Raw genomic sequence first — 19,941 nt, forward strand, 5'->3', positions numbered from 1 at the left:
ACAGAATATGTAGAGGTATTTTTCTGCTTAGAGTTTTGAGTATGATTGTTTCCATTGATGCACTTGTAACTGTTTACCATGCTCACATATTTAGTCATTTATCCTATGGCACTATTCTCTGGGGTAACCACTCCTCCGTTATTAAATTACTAATCCTGCAAAAGAGAGCTGTACGTATAATGTGTGGAACTAGGCCTAGAGCACACTGCAAGCCTTTGTTTGTTCAGTTAAAACTACTCACTCTTCCAGCTATTTATGTTTTGGATTGCTTAATTTATGTGAAAAAGAATGTCCACAATTTATTGTTATGTGAAAATCTACATAATTACTCTACTAGGCAAAAGAATCACATATTTATTAAGTACAATTATTATTCCAGGACCTTAAAAAGTTTTGAGGTAACTGCACTTAAGCTGTACAATGTTCTTCCTACTGCAATCAAAGACCTGCCACTAAACAAGTTTAAAGACAGGATTAAACACTTTTTGGTTAACAGCCCTATTTATAACACTTGTGAATTTTTTGATCTGGACTATTCATTATTGTAGACCATTGCTGACTGTGTAGCCATTCTATGTAAATGTACCTTGTAATTTATGCATGTATGTGATGCATGATGCAGACCTAATTTATTAATTTATTTATTTCTTGTATGCTACTTGACTTTTATTGATGTGTGCGTTTTTGCAACATTTTGTAATTATTTTTTGTGACGAGACTGATAGCATGTAATTGTTGAATGGTCAATAAATTCTTGATTCTTGATTCTTTTGTTGTTGTAGAATAAAGCAAACCATGCAGTTACATGGAAAGAAATTAACTGACCAAACTTTGCTTGAAAAAATTGCAATTGCTCCAACTTGCAATTGCAAGTCAGAGAGAAAACAAAAGAGACTCAAAGAGAGGAACGGAGTACGGATTTTGTTGTCCCCAAGTTAGGTTAGGTCTACCACTTCCCAGACTAATTTGTTCATCTCTCCACACTACACTCTGACTCTTTACATAAAATATAAGATAACCAGTTAACAAAACATTAAAATGGCAACTATGGTTGATTCAGGTTCTTTCTCCACTGCTCCGGATTGGTTTATGGAAGCCCAAAGTACAGGGGTAAGAAATATAAATAAGTTAACATTTATACTTATGATCATTCAGTACGGCCACAAGTTAAGGACTTGGGTTAATCGTATTAGACTATTACAACCTGTTGTTTCTGTAAAATAAAATGTTTTGTTCTCATTAAATTCACTTAATCCTATAACAGTTAGGACCTATAATAATTTAGAGAGACTGTGAAATATGCAACTCATCATAGGCTTCCCCTGATTTAAGTTGGGTACACTTCCATATCTGTTGGCACAAACAACCGAATGAAAATATCGATCGATATATCGAATTAAACAATCGAATAATCAATATTACTCATTCGGTTGTTTGTGCCAACAGATATGTAAGTGCACCCTTAAGTGTTTGTGAAGTGTAAATACTGACTTGACATCACTGGAAGATCATGAATTCATTGATGATATCGGCTGCTTAAGCCTACGAATGAAGACTAAAAGAGGGTTTTATTGTAGCTTAGAGTAGGCTATAAAGGATTACATGAAATTGGCATTGTTTTGTTACAGACCACAATTATGGCGGTCGAATTCGAAGGAGGAGTAGTTATTGGTGCTGACTCGCGAGCAACCACTGGGTTAGTATCTTTACACACCATATAAAATGTAACTTAAAGTACTTCTTAGGCTACCAGACTCAGTACTATAGCTTGGCAGTAGCGTCTTGGACTGATGACCTAGACATTAATGGTTTGACAATGACCTTCCAGCTTTATCATCAAGGCCTCTACTGACTTGCCAATGCCTTTAGACCGTTATAACCTTTAGACTACCAGTTCTTTACTATTTCTAGTGCCCTACAGTGAACATTAAATGTAACCCCCCTACAACTAGGCCGTAGGGCTTAAAAGGCTATAAGTTAGGCTAAAAATAATATACCCCCGCCGCAGCAAACCTGCTAACTAAGCTTATTTCCATCTGCCTGAAATTGATTTTTAATTAGGCCTAAATCTATTTTAATTTAATTTAATATTTAAATAACATTAGGATTAACGAGTACCTAGGTTTGCTGCTACAGGGAAACTAATGAAGTGTGTTTTTTAGTAAAATATTAATAGAAATTTTTGGGCTGCACTTTACTTTAGGTCCTACACTCATTCGAATGAAAATATCGATTATTCGATATATCGTTTGGTTAGTTAGGTTAGGTTAACCTTACCTAACTAACCAAACGATATAACTTATCGAATAGTCGATATATCGATCGATATTTTCATTCGAATGAGTGTAGGACCTAAAGTAAAGTAAATTTAGGTCTACCAAGTTTGATCAAAATACATCCATAAACTACAACAGTTTACAATTAAGTTATCTCCATAAGAATAACATGGACATTTTAAATTTACATTTTTTGGAATTTTCTCCGTTACCAATAACCTTACAAAAACACTTTTTAACCGTATAAGACCCTCTGTAAAACCCCGTTTCCATGGTCCAATCATGAATAACCTTACAAAGACGCTTTTTAACCCCATAAGACCCCTTGTAAAACCCCATTTCCATGGTCCGATCATGCTGGCTCATGAACTCATTCAAGTTTATCCCGCCTTACATTTGTTATAAGGAATGGTGTTTTAGGACACATATATAAACTTTATATCTACAAGAACTTGAACGAATGGTGTTTTTAGCCTCTTGGGGAAATCAAAATTAAAAAGTAAATTAGTCCTGGGCCTATGTATTACCGTGCCACCTATGGTAATAGCTACTTCCTTATAGGAAAATTCGTTAAAAGTATCCCAACGAAGATGCCGCTATTGTAACTAACGTAAAAATCTCGCCACAAACTTGAAACTCTACTATAATATTGTAAAAAGGTTAAAATACCTGTAACTGCCTCGTGATTCCTCTGTTCCTGAATCACGAGGCAGTTACAGGTATTTTAACCTTTTTACAATATTATTGTCAAAGTGATTCGGAATAAACAACACAACATGAAGTTGAAACTCTACAATTAGGTTATAAGTAAGAAATGTAAAATTACACCTAAGTTTATTATTTTGTATGAATAAAAAAAAAGTGCCGAGAACAACAAAACTAGATATTTTTCAAAACACAAGTTTCATTTTTGTTTTATTTCCATCCGGGCCGAGATTGAGGGACAGGGATTAAATTCATTTCATTGATGATTTACCACTTTCCTACCTCTTTAATTTTTGTCTCAGTAACAGTTCAGAACCTTAAATTAATTTTAAATGGTTTTGGAAATAATAATATTGTGTAGGTACTGTCTACTTGTAAACAGTCCATTATGTCGATGTTTGGCCATTTTGTTCTAATGGATAAGAATCTAATGGGACTCAGTTTTTCTTTACATTGCCTCTGTCTTGGTTGTAGAATTTTAAATTTGTTGTGTTTACCAAAATTCTGGTATAGGCCTATTTACAAAAACAAAATTGTGACCTCTTTGTGAGACATCCCGAGTCAACTGTTCCTGAAATCCTTATTAACAGCAAAGTCGGTCTACTAGTGTTTTTCTTTTTCCTAGTCAGACTACATGTTGTTTCACTCTACAATCTCACCTAAGTCTGATTGTTGTTCCAGTTCGTACGTGTGCAATCGTATCGCAGACAAGCTGACGCGTGTCACAGACTACATCTACTGTTGTCGCTCTGGTTCCAGCGCCGACACTCAGGCCATCGCTGATATAGTGTCTTACCACATGAACTTTTACCGGTCAGTACAGGTTTATTTGTAGTCATATCAATCAATGTTCTTATGTATGATTAAGACGTTACTTTTCAGGGAGATTAGCTCAGGTAGTGTATCTAAGATACCGGTTAGTTTTTCTTCAGGAATATACAAGTAAAAGTAACAAATGTGACACAGATATTTTGTTTTGCCACAAGGCTTCATCAATGTGGTGGATTGATAACACCCTTAAAGTATTTTGCTATCTTACAGTTACTCTTACTTTCAGAGTATTTGTAACAACAAATTACACTATATAACGGAACGATCCAAAAGCATCAGATAACTTAACCTTTTGAACGTGAAATGTATTGATTCTTTTTTATTATACTTAGAGCGGAGACCGGGGAAGAGCCGTTGGTGGAGTCAGTAGCTGCTCTGTTCCGAGAACTCTGCTACAGCTACAGGGACCAGCTGACTGCCGGCATCCTGGTCGCAGGATGGGATAAACGTAAAGGAGGACAGGTGAGAATCTTGTGAATAGTCGTCTTGCATTTTTTCCCCCTCCCATATACATAGTAGCCTATATGGAGAAAGTATCATTTTTGTCAAAATTTTTGAGTTTGAGTTTTGGGTGGTTATATCCGTTTTTAAGTCCCTCTAAAGTCTGAATCGAAAATAGTTATTTTCAAAGTCGTGTTTGTGTGAGCGGGGATGTGTAGCCTACAGAGCTACAGACCACACCTATGGTCCAATTTTAATGAAATTTGGTATGTGGCTACTAATCCATGGCATCTCTAGACTCTTAAAAAAAAGTTCTATGAAAACCCTTACAATAACGGTAAATCGGATTTTCAAAAAATGGTTCAAATATTTTGATTAAAATATGACGTATGATAGCCTATAGTACTTTTCCTCCAAACAAAAAGATACAACCCCCATTGCTGTAATAATTACGCTTCAAAAGTTATTGCAACTTTTGTCATTTCCCTATCTCCACCAAAAAATATCACAGTGGCAAGATAAGAAAGTATGCCTATGTCATGGATTATTTTTAATTCACTCTGAGCTGAGCAAGAGTTGTGTAGGAAACCCATCTTAAACTATTCTGAATGGTGTTTTTGTGGTATCCAGGAATAACCACGGTTTTATTGGAAGGAGCGTTTTTAACAGTTGACTGTTGGTTCATAACTGGACCCAGCTGTCCTTTACAGTTTGGCTTGTCATAAATTTGTGCTGGCTAAAAAACCAGCTGATCTTAGTAACAAAGCAGTCCTATTATTCATTTATCCCTGGGAGCGTTTTTAACGTACACCAAAAAGTCTAATCCCCCATGTTGTCTTATATAAGGTGAGAGTTTTGACACATGCTGAGTACATTGACACCGTTAGAGTTCTGACAATTGTGTGTACAGGTGTACGTTGTGCCTATTGGAGGAATGTGTGTTCGTCAGAAGGTCGCCATTGGAGGTTCTGGCAGCACCTACATCTACGGCTATATAGACGGCAACTTCAAAGACGGCATGAGCGTTGAGGAGATCAAGAAGTTTGTCACCAACGGTGAGTTTATTGCTCTTGTCAAAAGTGTGGATTTCCAACAAAATTTTTGTTGTATTTTAAAATGATGGATGTTGTTAATTTTGCGCAAGAGCCAACAGACCAAAAAAGTCATTCCGTTTCCTTTTTGTGAAGGACTCACTCCTTTTTAACCCCACTCCATTATAAAAATGGTTTAACCAAAACATTTTACAAAAATTCAAATCAAATGGAATATTAGTTAGACAAATAACTGCCCACCCTGCCACAAATAATCGGACACCACTGTGAAGATAAAGTTAAACAGTAATTGTAGAATATTCAGAGTGTATTTAGTGTATGGTTTTTAGGATGAATAGTAGGGTAATGCAAATAATACAAAAAATACTGTTGTAGACATCTTGAGTAGAAGTGTGTAAATTAAATCACTTTTCGTTCGCTATCTCTAGAACTGGTAAAAGTACTAGGTATATAATAAAAAGATGTAAATAGTTTGACAAAAAAACTGAAAATAAAAACAGATTGAATTTTTAATAGATATTTTAGAGAGTACAAAAACGTTCATTTACTTCTCTTTCCTCAGCTATTTCACTGGCCATGCAGAGAGACGGGTCAAGTGGAGGAGTTGTTCGGCTCGGAGTAATCGCCAATGGAAATCCCATCGAGCGATCAGTTATCTTCGGAGAACAACTGCCTAACTTTGGCTACGCTTCTTGAATTGCTTTTTCTAATGTTCGTACTCACTAAATTAATAAACTTTGATTTGTAAGTTAATAACTCTAAATTTCCTTGTAATTCTTAACCATGAGACCAAGCAAGTCAAAACCTGTTCATCTAGTGCCGTTTGGTTCTGACATATTTAATTGCTGTGTTACTTCATTGCTCAGTATGGTACTGTGTTTTTTTAATTTTAATTTTGAGCACAAAGAGCACCATAGGTATTGATTCATTGATCCTTAAATAACTTCTTGATCAGGATTTCGGAACACATTTTTGGAATATAAATAAAATACGTCTACGTAAGCTTGAAACATTCTTATCATTTGCCTATCGGGTATGATGACGATTGGGTAAGTCCAATCAAAATACATCCTACTTAACAATTGTTTATATATATTTACCAGTGAGTTAACAGTATAAGTGTAAATATATGTTTCAAGTGTTATTAGATGCATTTTAATTTTTTTCTGCAATTTTGAACACGAAACACACTAAATTTATCAAATAATCTTTGTATTACCTGATGGGTCAGACTTTTTTTAGCTTGAAAAAAGTTGCAAAAATCTGATGAAAAGGGAATTTTGTTGTACACATTACACATATAAGGATTTAGTATGACATATCTGTTAATGATTAATTATTAGTCTAATGATTTCAAAACACTTTCTACAACCAATGGAAATTTTAAAACGAGAACAACAATTAGAAGCATTTATGTATTTCCTTCAAAGTACAAGATCAGCCTTTGTAAGACAGGTGTTTGAACTGCTAAACAATGTTGATTGGATCTCTGTCACGCTGGGAGATGATTACGTCCAAAGTTCCGCTGAAGTGTTGCGACAGTAGAGGAGCAAAGCAAGACAAATAGCCTCGCTCCGAGTCAGAATGGTTGATCAACACAACGCTCGACCTGCAACAAACATGTTTGGTGAATTGAAATTTATAAGTCACTTAGTAAAATTGTGTCAAGCTTTTTTAGCATAACATCAAATTATTATCTGTCTTTAATTCCCACGTTTTTTTTTCTTCTGGAGGATAAGCAAAGCGTAAGATCAATCCATCTACCCAATTCTGACACAGAAGCAAGACAATCCCACATGAGCCTTGAGTTGAAAGGCAACCCATAAAGCCCATGTTAATTTTTTATAATTTTTAAATTCATTTTTCGTGTTTATTTTTAGCCCATCTTAATTTATAAAGGGGTTCAGCACATCTACAGGAAAATATCTTTTCATCACTCCGTAACGAAAGTAACTCTTTTAGATACTAGCTGACATCAATGAAAGTAGTCGTTTCCCAAGCTCGAATTTAGGGCGAGGGAAAATCGATCAGCTGATTTTCCCTCGCTCTAAATTTAAATTTACTTTCCCTCGTTCTCAATTAGTTCTCCATTTATTCTCTACGCGCGCTAGTGTTTTGTCACCGTTTAATTTAATGATTTGAATCAGCTGTATATTGTTAAAAGTTGTTTTATTCTTTTATTTTCATGTTTAAACAAAATTTATTGTTTCCTTTTAGATTTTATTTTATTTTGATGTTCAATCAAATTAATTGAGAAATAAAATAGTTGTAATGCAGACTGAGGTCTGCTAATCCGTGATCACCAAAGTGTGCATCAAAGTATGCCACAATCGTTCATAACTCGTACCGAAAGTTATTATCCGGCACTTGCTCCTCGACGTGAAAATAGCTTTCACATACTCGGCTTCGCCTCGTATGGTACGTGAAATTGATGTTCCCTGTGTTCGGCTTTGCCTCACACAAAAACTTGAGCGTGCGACAGTAAATTCCACTTTCGGTCCTAGTAATGAAATATACTATTCTACCAGTATGCGTAGATTTTCCCTGTGATGCACACAAGCTGAGAAAAACGGATTTAAAGAAATATGCTTGCCTATTAATATATAGATATTCTTTTTATTTGGCTAATTAAATTAATTTGTTTAATACTGTTCTATAAAAACTTGATTACCTTCCCTGTAGCAGCAAACCTATGTATTGTTAAAACAAAATGTATTTTGATAGGGAACAAATTGTATTATTAGGGAAATATTTTGGGGAAATACAATTAGGCAAATGGAAATTCACTTATTCTGCAGGTTTGCTGCGGGGGGTATGGTTTATTAGTGTAAATATATACGCACCCGCAATGGTTGGCATCAAGTATATCATGGTGCAGCATTTCTCCTGTCACGTACAAATCAGCACGAACCCCTCGCAAAACAGACGCTCCTGATCCTGCCACTACTGCCACTGACTCTACACTGGAATCTACAACAGAAAGATAAACTCATGTGTTGCCTCTATAGATATGTGTGAGCCTCTAGGAGTTCTACCTACATCTAAACTGGTGGTAGTCGTGCTCGCCTAACAATCAAAAGGTGCCCGGATCAATCCTGAGGAAAGTCAGAGCTTTTTGACGGTTCGGAACTGAATCCAGCTGTTCCTGATCAGTGGGCCTTAAATAAATGACTTGGCTAATCAAATAGTTTTATCCAAAGAAAGGCTCTAGGCCAGGATTTTGAATTGTAGAAAAAGGAGGATAGCAGCTAGCTCACCTTGATGAAGTGTAGTTAGGCCGCAGAACATTCAGAAGAGACACAGAGCGCACAATATTTCGTCCCCTGACAGCAACCATTTTGTAAACTCGAATACTTATTCTACACTTGACAAAGCCCCTCAGGGGACGAAATAGTGTCTCTTCTGTACGTTCTATGGCCTACCTACACCCCTTGAGGTAAGCTAGCTGCAATCCTTTTTCTACAATTGGCTAATGCAATAGCTTATCTTAGTCAATAACAAAGCTAAAATGATCATCTCACTCAATTCTAAACCCATATTTGGGTTAAAATATGCATCTAGGTGGCACGCCATCTTAATTGATAATGATAAGCTATTACAAGGACTATTTTCTTCAATTTTCCTTAGTGATAAGTGGTGTGGAAACCTGAGATTTTAACTCGAGCTGAGCTAAGGAAAAAAGCTCAATCTTTTTTTAAGCTTAGCTTAATCCTTTCAAAAATGCATTTCAATGTTATGATGTAGAATTAAATAGTACATGAGGGTTTCAAAGTACATAAGGGCAAATTAAAAATGAATAGCATCTCATTTTCTTCATAGGAAACTTTGAAACTTTTTCTTGAGATTGGTATGGTGGTAGGAATGCTGAAATAAAAAGAAAAGTGATCCCAGGCATAAGTCTTACCATAATAAAAAAAACTACTTCCCTACAGGAAACTTTTTTAGAGGAAAGCTTAACCTAAATTACTGAAATGAATATAAAGAGTTATTTAAACAATCCCCTACTATCAATAATAGCTTTGTGTGTTACCCATTGTCTTTCCCTTCTCCAAAGCTATTCTTATTTGAGGCATATTGACTAGTTTCTTAATTTTTTCAACTGCTTCTGATAATTTTATTGCAGCTTTCAACTTTCCAACCCGTCCAGTACCGCAGTCACTTAATGGGACCTGCAAATGAAAATAATTAAAAAGCAAACATAAAAAAATGCTTAATGGTACTATATACCTGAACATTGTGAAAAAATTCAATTATTTGTTTTATAAAAGTAGTTTACCCAACAATCTCGTACAGATAGTATCTACGACACGAGAGGCGAGCGCCTTAAAAACTTTTGGACTATCATAACTAGTTCCAACAATTTTCAGACTATTTCCCCGAGTTTCGTACACTAATTTAGACTTGTTTACTATTATACTCATAACTTAAAATTGAGGTTATGTTTTCGTTTATAACCTCTCATTGCCACTGGTAGTGATTCAACCTCATTGTTCCAACCACTCAATAACAATTCAATTGGTCTTAACATCTGATAAGTTGGTGTTCAAAGCATTACAATTTTACTTCTTTTCTCTCAATCCTTGAACCTCATTGGTCCGTTACTAGTGTTTTAAAGTAAGAAAACAATGTCGTAAAGTGAATCTTTTAAATTATAAGAACTGAACTGTTAAGGCTAAGTTTAAAAAACGGTCGTAGGTAAAGGTTTTTTTACTACGAATTAATTTTTCCATCATGTTTGAGGAAAATTGGTTTGATGACAACATTAATACAACCATTATGTTACAACAATTAATTTTCAAAGTTCTGCATTGCCTTACTTGCCAATTGACAGTAGCCTATGCCAGTAACGCTTTTTTGAAAAATTTTATTTATAATGCAAATTCTTAGTTATTTTATTTTAAATAATCAAAAAATCAATAGAGTTTTAGTTTTAAAATTCAAGGGGTTTTACAATTTAACACATAATAATTACATACTATACATTACTAAGGGTCTTTAACTAAATTACTTAATTGAAAATGAGTTTATACTTCAGATTAAAATAAAATTTATTTGTCCATTGGACTAAAATACATTTTTCATCATCCCCTTCAGAATATACAGGGAGCGGCAGAAATATCTGACGGTTTTCAAGCGAGTACAGTCCGGCAGCCGAGAGGAGGGGGGTGTTGGGGAGCGGCTCATTCTCAAGGCCAAGTGACCCCATTTCAGTCGCCATTGAGCAGTGGACCGGTATACATCGCGCGTTTGTCGTTGAGGCGTATTTTAAAAGTGGCGATTCTATTGTTGATAGCATCTTAAGTTTCGTAGGCATTTTAATGTGGCTCGTGGGAATTATCAAAACCTATCCCATCCCAAAACACCATCAAATTGTGGGTGGATATCTTTAGATCCACAGGATCAACTGCAAAACGTAGGCCTACAGGCCGTCTAAGGTCAGTGAGGACGCCGGTGAACGTGGAGCGAGTGCGACAAGCTGTGCCAACGAGCCCGCATCGCCCGGCGCGTAGACAAGCTGCTGCTCTTGGCATGTCTGATCCCTCTATTCGACGAAGTTTGCTGAAGTTTTTGGACGATTGCTATTTTATATGGGTGAAAGTGAAGGTCCGAGTGCAAAATTCGTCGAATAGAGCGCTCAGACATGCCATGAGCAGCAGCTTGTCTACGCGCCGGGCGATGCGGGCTCGTTGGCACAGCTTGTCGCACTCGCTCCACGTTCACCGGCGTCCTCACTGACCTTGGACGGCCTGTAGGCCTACGTTTTGCAGTTGATCCTGTGGATCTAAAGGTATCCACCCACAATTTGATGGTGTTTCGGGATGGGATAGGTTTCCCACAAGCCACATTAAAATGCCTACGAAACTTACGATGGGTATCAACAACAGAATCGCCACTTTTAAAATACGCCTCAACGACAAACGCGCGATGAATACCGGTCCACTGCTCCATGGCGACTGAAATGGGGTCACTTGGCTTTGAGAATGAGCCGCTCCCCACCACCCTCCTCCACTCGGCTTCCGGACTGTACTCGCTTGAAAACTGTCAGATATTTCTGCCGCTCCCTGTATATGACATCATGTAACATTGCAAATAAAATTAGATACTTACCGAGACACGTTCGTAAATGTTGTATATACAACTGCTATTGTTTAAGGACGCTTCCAATCCACTTAAGCTCTCTTTCTGAGCAATTGCTTGGAATTTGAATTGATTTTCTATTTTAGAGGAACTGAAACAACAAAGAATTATTGGAATCAATATTTTACAGCAAAACTTTAGTTTTGAGGTTTTCCAATAGTGAATGTAGAGGACATTATCAACTTTGCATGTTTGTAAGTGCTCCTTACTTTCCAATAAAAAATCTAGTAAAATAAACTCGAAGAATAAAACGTCTGAATTAGTCTAACAAGCGTTGATGGTTCTACAAACTTTTGGCACACAAACACCTTATTTTCAGATTAAGCTTATAGCTTAGTACCACCAATTACTCCCTGAATAGAATGTAGGAAAAGTCTACAGAAAATAGACTCAATTATATTCTTGTGTCTTGTATTGTAGCTATAGTCTGTTTAGAAAATGTAGGCGGTTTGAAGGGAGTGCCCAAACCTCCCCCACTTAATGTACATTTCACAGCTGATTGATGTTTTGACAATCTCAGCTGTTGAGCTATGTTTTAATGGTAGGATCAAGACGTGGAGGGGATAGATTTATTGCCCTAAAACAACGTGAATTTTGTGAATGAAGTATAGAAAGTGTAGAATTTCTCATAGATTAGTCAAGTTATTGTACATCTGAAGATCAATTAAAATATTTATAAAATTTAGGGGAAAAATTAACCTTTGAGCTTCAAGAGGCTTATAATTCAGATACAAGAGCAACATAACCAAAATATTGCAAAGGACTATCTATGCGATAATAATAGAAATGGCTGAAAATATAGGAGTCGGGTAGTTGTATTGAGTCTGTCACCGCACATGTTATGGCAGGCGGCGCAAAATTTGGAAGATTTGTAAAAGGACACTGTGCTTTAATGTGTTTGGCAGTTATGTTAAGGAGTAAAGTAAAAATGAAGTTTTCAGATGTATACAAAAAATTGTTATTACTTAGTTATTTCTAGAATTACTGACTGGAGGTAAATTTCTGAACGGTCCTCATATAACGAAAAGATGAAAAACCCTTGGTTTTTTTTTCAATTAAGCTAGTTCTACTCTTATCCTTTCTAAGAAAAATTCTTTTACAGTACTTACCTTAAAATCTTACAGCCGTTCTGGTTGAGGATTCGCTCACACTCGAGGGCATCGTCTAAAGCTGACGGTGGATGAGAGAACACATTCACGTGGTGACTAAAGGCAGGATTACTCAAACGACCGGGGGACTTCAGAATAGGCTGCTTCTCGGCGAAATCTGAAAGTTTATAGTTTTAAAATAAGTATTGTGGTACCTTGTATCATATTCAATGATAAATTAGATGACTCCCGTGCTTTTCAACAGGGATAAGGACGTAGAAGAGAAATAATATGGTTCTAAAATTTGATGTATTAACAGTTGCACACCAACTTTACATTAGTAAATATGGTAGTGGCATTTCCAATCAAGAAATTAAAAATATTTTTAAGAAAAACTGTCCAAAATATTTTTAGTTGATATGCTTTTTCCTCTCCCATAAGTCTGAGATATTCACCCAACAGATAATTAGGTAAAGAAACATATACTTGGAAAGTATCCTATGTTCGTTTTAATTTTAATCCTAGTTTTTTTTTAGATTTGTTATATCTTCAAAATTAGCAATAAATAATGAAAATTGTAAAGATACTTGCCGAATTTCATCAAAATTGGATCAAAATTACTTTGAGTTATTGTGTTTGCTGATACACACAATATTTGAACGATGTATAATATAAACACAATATTTGAACGAATAGTGTTTTTGGCCCCTGGTGACATCAAAATACAAAAGTAAATTTGTCTCACATCTAGGTTTTGCTATACCACCTACGGTAATAGCTTTGACTATTGATACTAACTAGACATTCCATCCCCTATGTTAAAGTTGTCACCAGAGTTTTAGTCGTCGTATTTGATGTGAGCCACCCACAGATTGCGCTCATCTAAATTACTGATTTCTGTCGAATACACTATGTTTTTTACCAAGTACATATGATGGAACGACTTATTATGAGCCATAGCAACTATTATGACCCATCAACTATGTCAGCACAATAAAGGTAGAAAATAGAATTTCAGACACTAGCGCATTCTGTGACTGGCTCACACAACTTTTTTTTAAATTGGCAACAGCTGCTCCATATAGATGGGATGTCTACTTCTGTATCCAATAGGAAATGGTATAGCTTCTTCATATCGAAATTCACTAATTTGCAGGTATTTATACTATTTTCTCCTTTTTATCATCTAATCATTTTATTTTCTAAACAAGTTAAGAACGTACCAAAAGGACTGGCGAGCCAATCCGAAAGACCATCTTTGACTGCATCCCAACTTGTGTGAGGAGAGAAAAGGGCTATTTTGTTTTCAAGACATCTCGAGACTAACCTTTCCTGTGGAAGTTTTAAATAAGTTTAATTTCATAGCATTTAATTGTCATTGATTAATCAGCTGATAATAAATCACTGTACAAAGCACTCATAAAATAACAGAAAAATCGGTTTTAAAATAAACAGGCTAAAAGAATTTATTAAAATTCATAGTGTAGCCCCTAACTGTTTAATTAGATAGGCAAAATATGTAGTGAGTTTGACCATACTATTGAATTGTGGACGTAAAGGTAGCATATGTGCCTTAAATAATAGTCTAAATTATTTTGAGCACAGTTTTATGTTATAGTCCTTCTAGCTCTAAACAAAAAGCTACAAACCTCATTGTTGTAAAAAAGAACGGTTCAACAGTAAATGCAACTTTTGTGTCACCGCTAATCCATGAAAAGGGACCCTTATAAGGGTTGTTGACAAGCTAATCGGAGAAAGTCGATCAGATTGCTGATTCCGTTTATATTTTAAATAATTAAGAAAACAAATTGGAAACCATTTTGTTTTTACCAGTCTTAAAATCTCTTTTAACACATTCACTGCTGATAATAAAGTGAACAAATCCAATCTTGACGCTAAAAAAACTATACCTACTAAAACATACCCTTAAAAATGTGGTGATGCGAAAATGATACTCAAAAGCAAGCCATACAAACCACGTTAATATAGTAAGCGAACAAATCCACTAGGAGCTAACCTGATAATGAGAAATAGATTGGTGCATTGTAGCGTGTCACAGTACTGTGCCACCCGCAGTGAACGTGTTAAGGCAAGTGTAGTAGGTCAAACTTGTGGACTCTAACAAAATAACTAACCAAAAGTTTTGTACCTTCCACTTATCTCCGGTGATCCTCTTCAGAGCCTGGAAGATGGGAGGATGATAGGAGATGATCAAGTTGGCATTGGCTGCCACCGCCTCGTCCATCACATCTTCAGTCAGGTCAATAGTGAGCAGAGCCTTCTTGATCGGAGGAGGGTTCAATGGCTCCACCAGCAGTCCCACATTATCCCAGGACTCGGCCAGGTGGAGAGGAGCGAAAGATGTCAGGAATGACATCACTTGTGGCAGAAGAGGGGGAGAATCCGACATCGTTGCCATCGAACGAGAGACCAGTCTATCACACACTCTCGCTGTCACACTTGTCAGGCTCATTAGGCTAATTGTTACGAGTCAGAAATATCTCATTCAATTAAAAATTGTTTTCACAATTTCTATTAGGTCATGTGTGTATTTTAGAAGGCTAGTAATATCATGTGCCAATTAGAAATAGACCAGTTTAAGGTTAAATGGTGTTAAAACATTTTCATTGGATTGTATTTAAATTTCAGGCACATTTAGGCATAATATTATCATGAGTCGTTTGGATATAATGGTAGTTTTTAAGTAAAAGTGTTTTAACTCATTTCCATTGAATTTTGCTTGAGTAACATGAAATTAGTAAGCTGCACTACAGAAGCAGTCTTCCTGCTCCAAGATGACGTGCTTAAATACTTTTGTACCTCAGAAAAAATGATTTATTTTCTTATTAATTTTAGCTCAATTGATTGATTGTGCTGCTGATACTGGTTGGTAAATGAAACTTTTTTTAAATAAAAATTATATGATGATTCTTCTTCTTTTTTCTTTATACAATTTAGATTTTTTATTGACAAAAAAAAGTATTGAAAGTTAAAACAAATGTCTTATATTTTAGGTGGTTTCAAGGTAGGCTAAATATTTAAAGTAGAAACTTTATTTAAAATTATTATTAACTATTAAGTTAAACAATTAAGATTTAAAATATTTGTACTGATGAAACTAATGTAGGGAAGGTGTAAATAAGACCAAGTTCAACATGTTTAATGTTTATTTACTAACAAATGTACAGTTTGTATAAAATATTTAATAGGTACATCTAAAACAATAGTATAAATCATTATATTAACTAGGCATATCCAGTTATTGAAAAATTAAAAATTATACCATAGCCTCCTCTAATAAAAAAAATGACTGCGAGACAAACGTGCCAACGCCGAAGACATACCAAAACAGCTGTTCCCTACTAATTTGTAATGTTGTGTCTGCGCAGTGTTTATTTTACATGTTTGTTTTTCTTGATATTACCATGGCAACAGGCATGCCAGTTTGACGTTACCACAGACCAATGCTGCGGCCTTGTATTAGAGGAGGCTAAGATTATAGTCTTGGCTATTCGACTTTTGTATTATCAAAACCTCGTTGCTGACAATCAAGTACTGTAAACGTTGTGTGGTATTTGCAAGTATTCTGACATACCTACCGGGTATGACAGGTACTTTTGCCACCTTTGTCTTAACTCTTAAGATTTTGATTTGGTTTTCCGTAAAGTACGACCCTGCCACAGCTGGTTCGAGTTGAATAATTGAGACTCTACTATGATTAAACTAGAGTCTTTTTTTCCTATGATACTTTTGTCTGAAATAATAGCCAAGATGTATTTAAAAAGTCAATATTTTTAGCAATTTTATGTTTTTCCGCTAATGATTCTGAACAGCTGGTCAAACAGAGTTAGGCCTATTGCTCTAGATTACATCTTTACAAAAACAATGTTTAACATCTTTAACAGGAATTAAAAGTCATATTAAAGAAACACTCGTAAAAATAGAGATTTCATAGAGATTGTTCATTTATGATTTTAAAACCTCCTATTTAAAATATAAAAACACTGTGTATAAAAATAAACAAACACTCCAATTTTAATGATCTACACAGGTGATCCTTATATTGTTCTTTAGAAAAAAAAACTGTTGACATTGTGATACTTCAAAAGTATTATCCAAGTGTGTGTTAAATATAATAATTATTGATGAAATGAACATATTATTCTTAAACCTACACTTTGTAACCTTCTATAATCAATAAAGTAATAACCCTTACTAGTTCCCGCCTCAAACTCAATCAACAAAGTGCCATATTTTAACGGTGCTGTCATCACTTGCAGATGCCAACAATCCCGGCTTAACTGGATTCCACCTAACGGAATTCACGTCTTGGGAGTGAGCCGAATGAATCGTAGCTACCAGCTCGAAATTAGGCTGATTAGGATCTGAATCAACTGCTTCTTTAAACACTCGTATAGCATCATCGGCACACGCAGTAGCGATGAGGTCGGTATTGTGACACCAGGAGATGTCAAACACAGTTCGGTTGTGGTAGCCGGTTAATGTACACACACATTTCCACACTGCCTCATTGCCTGGAGTAACGACTCCTTCGGAATTCCCAGGAAGATATTCTTTCCAAATTTTCACAGTTTTGTCATCGCTGCAAGTTGCCAAACGTGTTCCGGTTTTATCAAATGCTAACCCCCAAACAGTAGATTCGTGAGAAGTCAGAGTAGCCGTGCAGGACCAATCGTTATCAGCAGGATCTTCCTTGAACAGTTTTACGTTATTGTCATAACTCGCCGAAGCCACACAGTCGACATGTGGATGCCATGCTACTCTCTTGACGTCCTGAGCGTGAGCGTTGATAACAGCGGCACATTCGTACTCGTCTTCATCTCCCACCTCCCATATCCACACGGACTTGTCCCTGCTACATGTAGCGAGGAAGTGTCCGGAGACAGACCAACTAACTGATTTCACTTCGTTTTCGTGACCTTCCAATGTCGCAATGCATTCAAATTGTCCCGATTTTTTGTCCCAGATGGCAGTTGTCGCATCGAAACTGGCTGAAGCCAAGTAATTTCCGCAGGGAGACCATGCAGATTCTCTGATTGTTCGTTGATGCCCGTCTGTCAGAATCGTCTTCAAAGCCCATCTGTTTCCTTCTTGACCCCACAGTCTGATGGTTTTATCTTCTCCGCTAGATGAAATCAAAGTTCCACTCGGATGCCAACTCACATTCCAAACTCGACCTGTGTGGCCCGTCAAAATCTCAACTAATTCCAACCGGCCCATATCTGAAAGAAAAATTTTCTAATGCTGTCATTTTTTCATTTCAAAGTGTTTTATTTTGCTGCAGGTGTCTTAGAGCAAAGGTAGTACATATGGTAAGCTAAAAACCTCATTAAGATGCTATGTAGTAGGGCATATTCATGATTTAGTATATTCATATTCATGACTCATCAAATAAATTAGCCTAATCGGTCATATCTCTCTTTGACGAAGGCATGCTCTTTTGTTGCTACTATAGGTTAGTAAGAGAGTAGTGATTAAATTATATAGTATTAAATATAGTGATTAAATAGTGATTAAATAATTCATGAGATTAAATACAAAAAACTCAATCCCTAGATGCCAGTGTTTTTGTTTAGCAAATCTGCAAATGTAATAAAAAAATAAATGTAGGTCCTGATTAAACTTTTAAATAGGTATTGAAAGAACTAGAGACTACACCTTGATAAAAGCTTTTAAAACCCTGAGGTGACAAATATGGCACAAGGACCTATAGCTCCTCACCCAGTAGGCCTAATAAAATCCCCCTAAATTGTATGGCAAATTTTTTTTGTACGACAGAAAAATTATAAGCCTAGCCCCTTTAAGCGCTGAAAGCCTAAATTGGGTCCTATATACTTCTTAGTTAACAACATTCCTAACAGATAGGTAGACTGTTAGGTCTGATCCAGTGGTGGTTATAGGCACTTTTCAAGGGGCGTTCTACACTTGTAAGAGATTTGGGGATTCTCGCCTGGGAAATTTGCTATTTTTAAGGCGGTATGGTGACTTTTAAAATCCATTTTTAACGTCTAGAACCGTGTCCAAAAACCATTGTTTTACGTTTTTATGACAAAATGACCGTACAAATTTATATTTCTATGGGAAGGTTTAGCGCCTATAGTCCGACCCTTGGAACCGCCGCTGGTCTGATCCATGGCCAGAACAGCATCATAACTTGAGGATTTAAATCTCATTTTAGTCAGTTATGATAAGTTATCTGACAACTTTTTATTATCGATCAATTGTAACAATCTATGATCACAATGAAGCCGGATAAGTAAGATAGGCCTATCTGCTGATATGCAATTCATAGCCTGAGGAGTTAGTCATATCGGGTAGACATCCGTATCAGTTGGCACAAACAACCGAATTTAAATATTGATTATTCAATTGTTTCATTCGATATATCGTTTGGTTGGTTAGGTTAGGTTAACCTTACCTAACTAACCAAACGATGTTTTCATTCGGTTATTTGTGCCAACAGATACAGAAGTCTACTCGTCATATCCGTCTGTGCCATAGTTTAGACTGAGATTTCCACCTGAACTATGCGCTGAATGGCCCAGGATGTAAGTTGCACCACTAATAAGACAATTGGCTACCTGGCGCTTCTTCTTACAGAGAACCTTTTGTGTTTAAGACCACTTACGTTTTTTTTACAGCAGACTGAATTTTAGTGAACTTGGAAAGACACTTCAATTGTAAAACTGGCATGATTCAATCAAGGAACAATCCCTGAAGCCTAAAGGATATAAGCTGTTGTAGGGCCCAATAACAATAACTTGTTTACTTGATATAGCCTATTTAAAAATTATAGCATTAAGTCAATATTACTCGTATGGATGTAAAGTTGTCTACTTTGGTCGACATTTTAAATAAAAGTTATGTTTAATATATTCGAGATAAAATGTTAAAAAGTTAAAATAGTTCTTGAATAGCCTTAGCCAAACCACTTACGAAAATCTTACCTGAGATTTTCCAAACGTTATGTGTAAATAAATGCTCGTTGATGCTACAGTTTTTACTTAGTTATTATTTTAACAATAAAATTGAATAATAATAATAAACATAAAAATAAACTCACTTCAATCAAATTCCACTGAAACTGACTAAACACTATTTTTAGGGAAATAGTTCCGACCGACTCGACTTCCGAGTCTTCCCTCTTCCGACTATTATTTGGAGTTTGGAGGTTATGTCGTCTGTCTGTGACGTCTGTGTTGAATGTTGATAAAATAAAATTAAAACAGCTGCTGCTCTATCGTGTCTTCTAAAGCCTGCATGCAAGAACATGATGCTATGTAGCTTTACACAGTATACAGTGTTTAACTAATTATAGTTCCAGTGTGGTGTAACTAAAATTAGTAAAATTAATTCGTGTGACTATACAATTTTTTCACTTGCGCGATG

General features: G+C 35.9%; 2 protein-coding genes across 7 annotated transcripts; one reads left to right on the top strand and one right to left on the bottom strand.

Annotated features, from left to right (window-relative positions):
• The first annotated feature begins 902 nt into the window (after positions 1–902).
• On the top strand, positions 903–6,068 carry LOC128993742 (proteasome subunit beta type-6). Its single transcript, XM_054417730.1, has 6 exons — positions 903–1,110; positions 1,629–1,696; positions 3,663–3,794; positions 4,145–4,274; positions 5,164–5,308; positions 5,868–6,068. The coding sequence occupies exons 1-6, from the start codon at positions 1,039–1,041 to the stop codon at positions 5,999–6,001; spliced, it is 681 nt and encodes a 226-aa protein (XP_054273705.1). The 5' UTR covers positions 903–1,038; the 3' UTR covers positions 6,002–6,068.
• Positions 6,069–6,507: 439 nt separating this feature from the next.
• LOC128993676 (probable cytosolic iron-sulfur protein assembly protein Ciao1) lies at positions 6,508–19,712 on the bottom strand. 6 transcript variants are annotated; one of them, XM_054417727.1, is made up of 8 exons: positions 19,616–19,704; positions 14,681–14,966; positions 13,755–13,863; positions 12,553–12,709; positions 11,414–11,534; positions 9,336–9,474; positions 8,149–8,275; positions 6,508–6,914 (listed from the first exon to the last, which is right to left on the bottom strand). In XM_054417727.1, exons 2-8 carry the CDS (start codon positions 14,948–14,950, stop codon positions 6,773–6,775), a joined length of 1,065 nt encoding a protein of 354 aa, XP_054273702.1. In that variant the 5' UTR covers positions 14,951–14,966; positions 19,616–19,704; the 3' UTR covers positions 6,508–6,772. The 6 variants fall into 6 exon arrangements, with proteins under 6 accessions (XP_054273702.1, XP_054273701.1, XP_054273699.1 ...); XM_054417726.1 differs by having other exon boundaries at positions 19,500–19,698; XM_054417724.1 differs by having other exon boundaries at positions 14,681–15,008; positions 19,500–19,698.
• Between the last annotated feature and the right edge of the window lie 229 nt (positions 19,713–19,941).

This window comes from Macrosteles quadrilineatus, unplaced genomic scaffold (genome assembly GCF_028750875.1).
Source record: "Macrosteles quadrilineatus isolate MER2022 unplaced genomic scaffold, UCM_ALF_1.0 Scaffold_1__1_contigs__length_201487025, whole genome shotgun sequence".
NCBI classification, from domain to species: Eukaryota; Metazoa; Arthropoda; class Insecta; order Hemiptera; family Cicadellidae; genus Macrosteles; species Macrosteles quadrilineatus.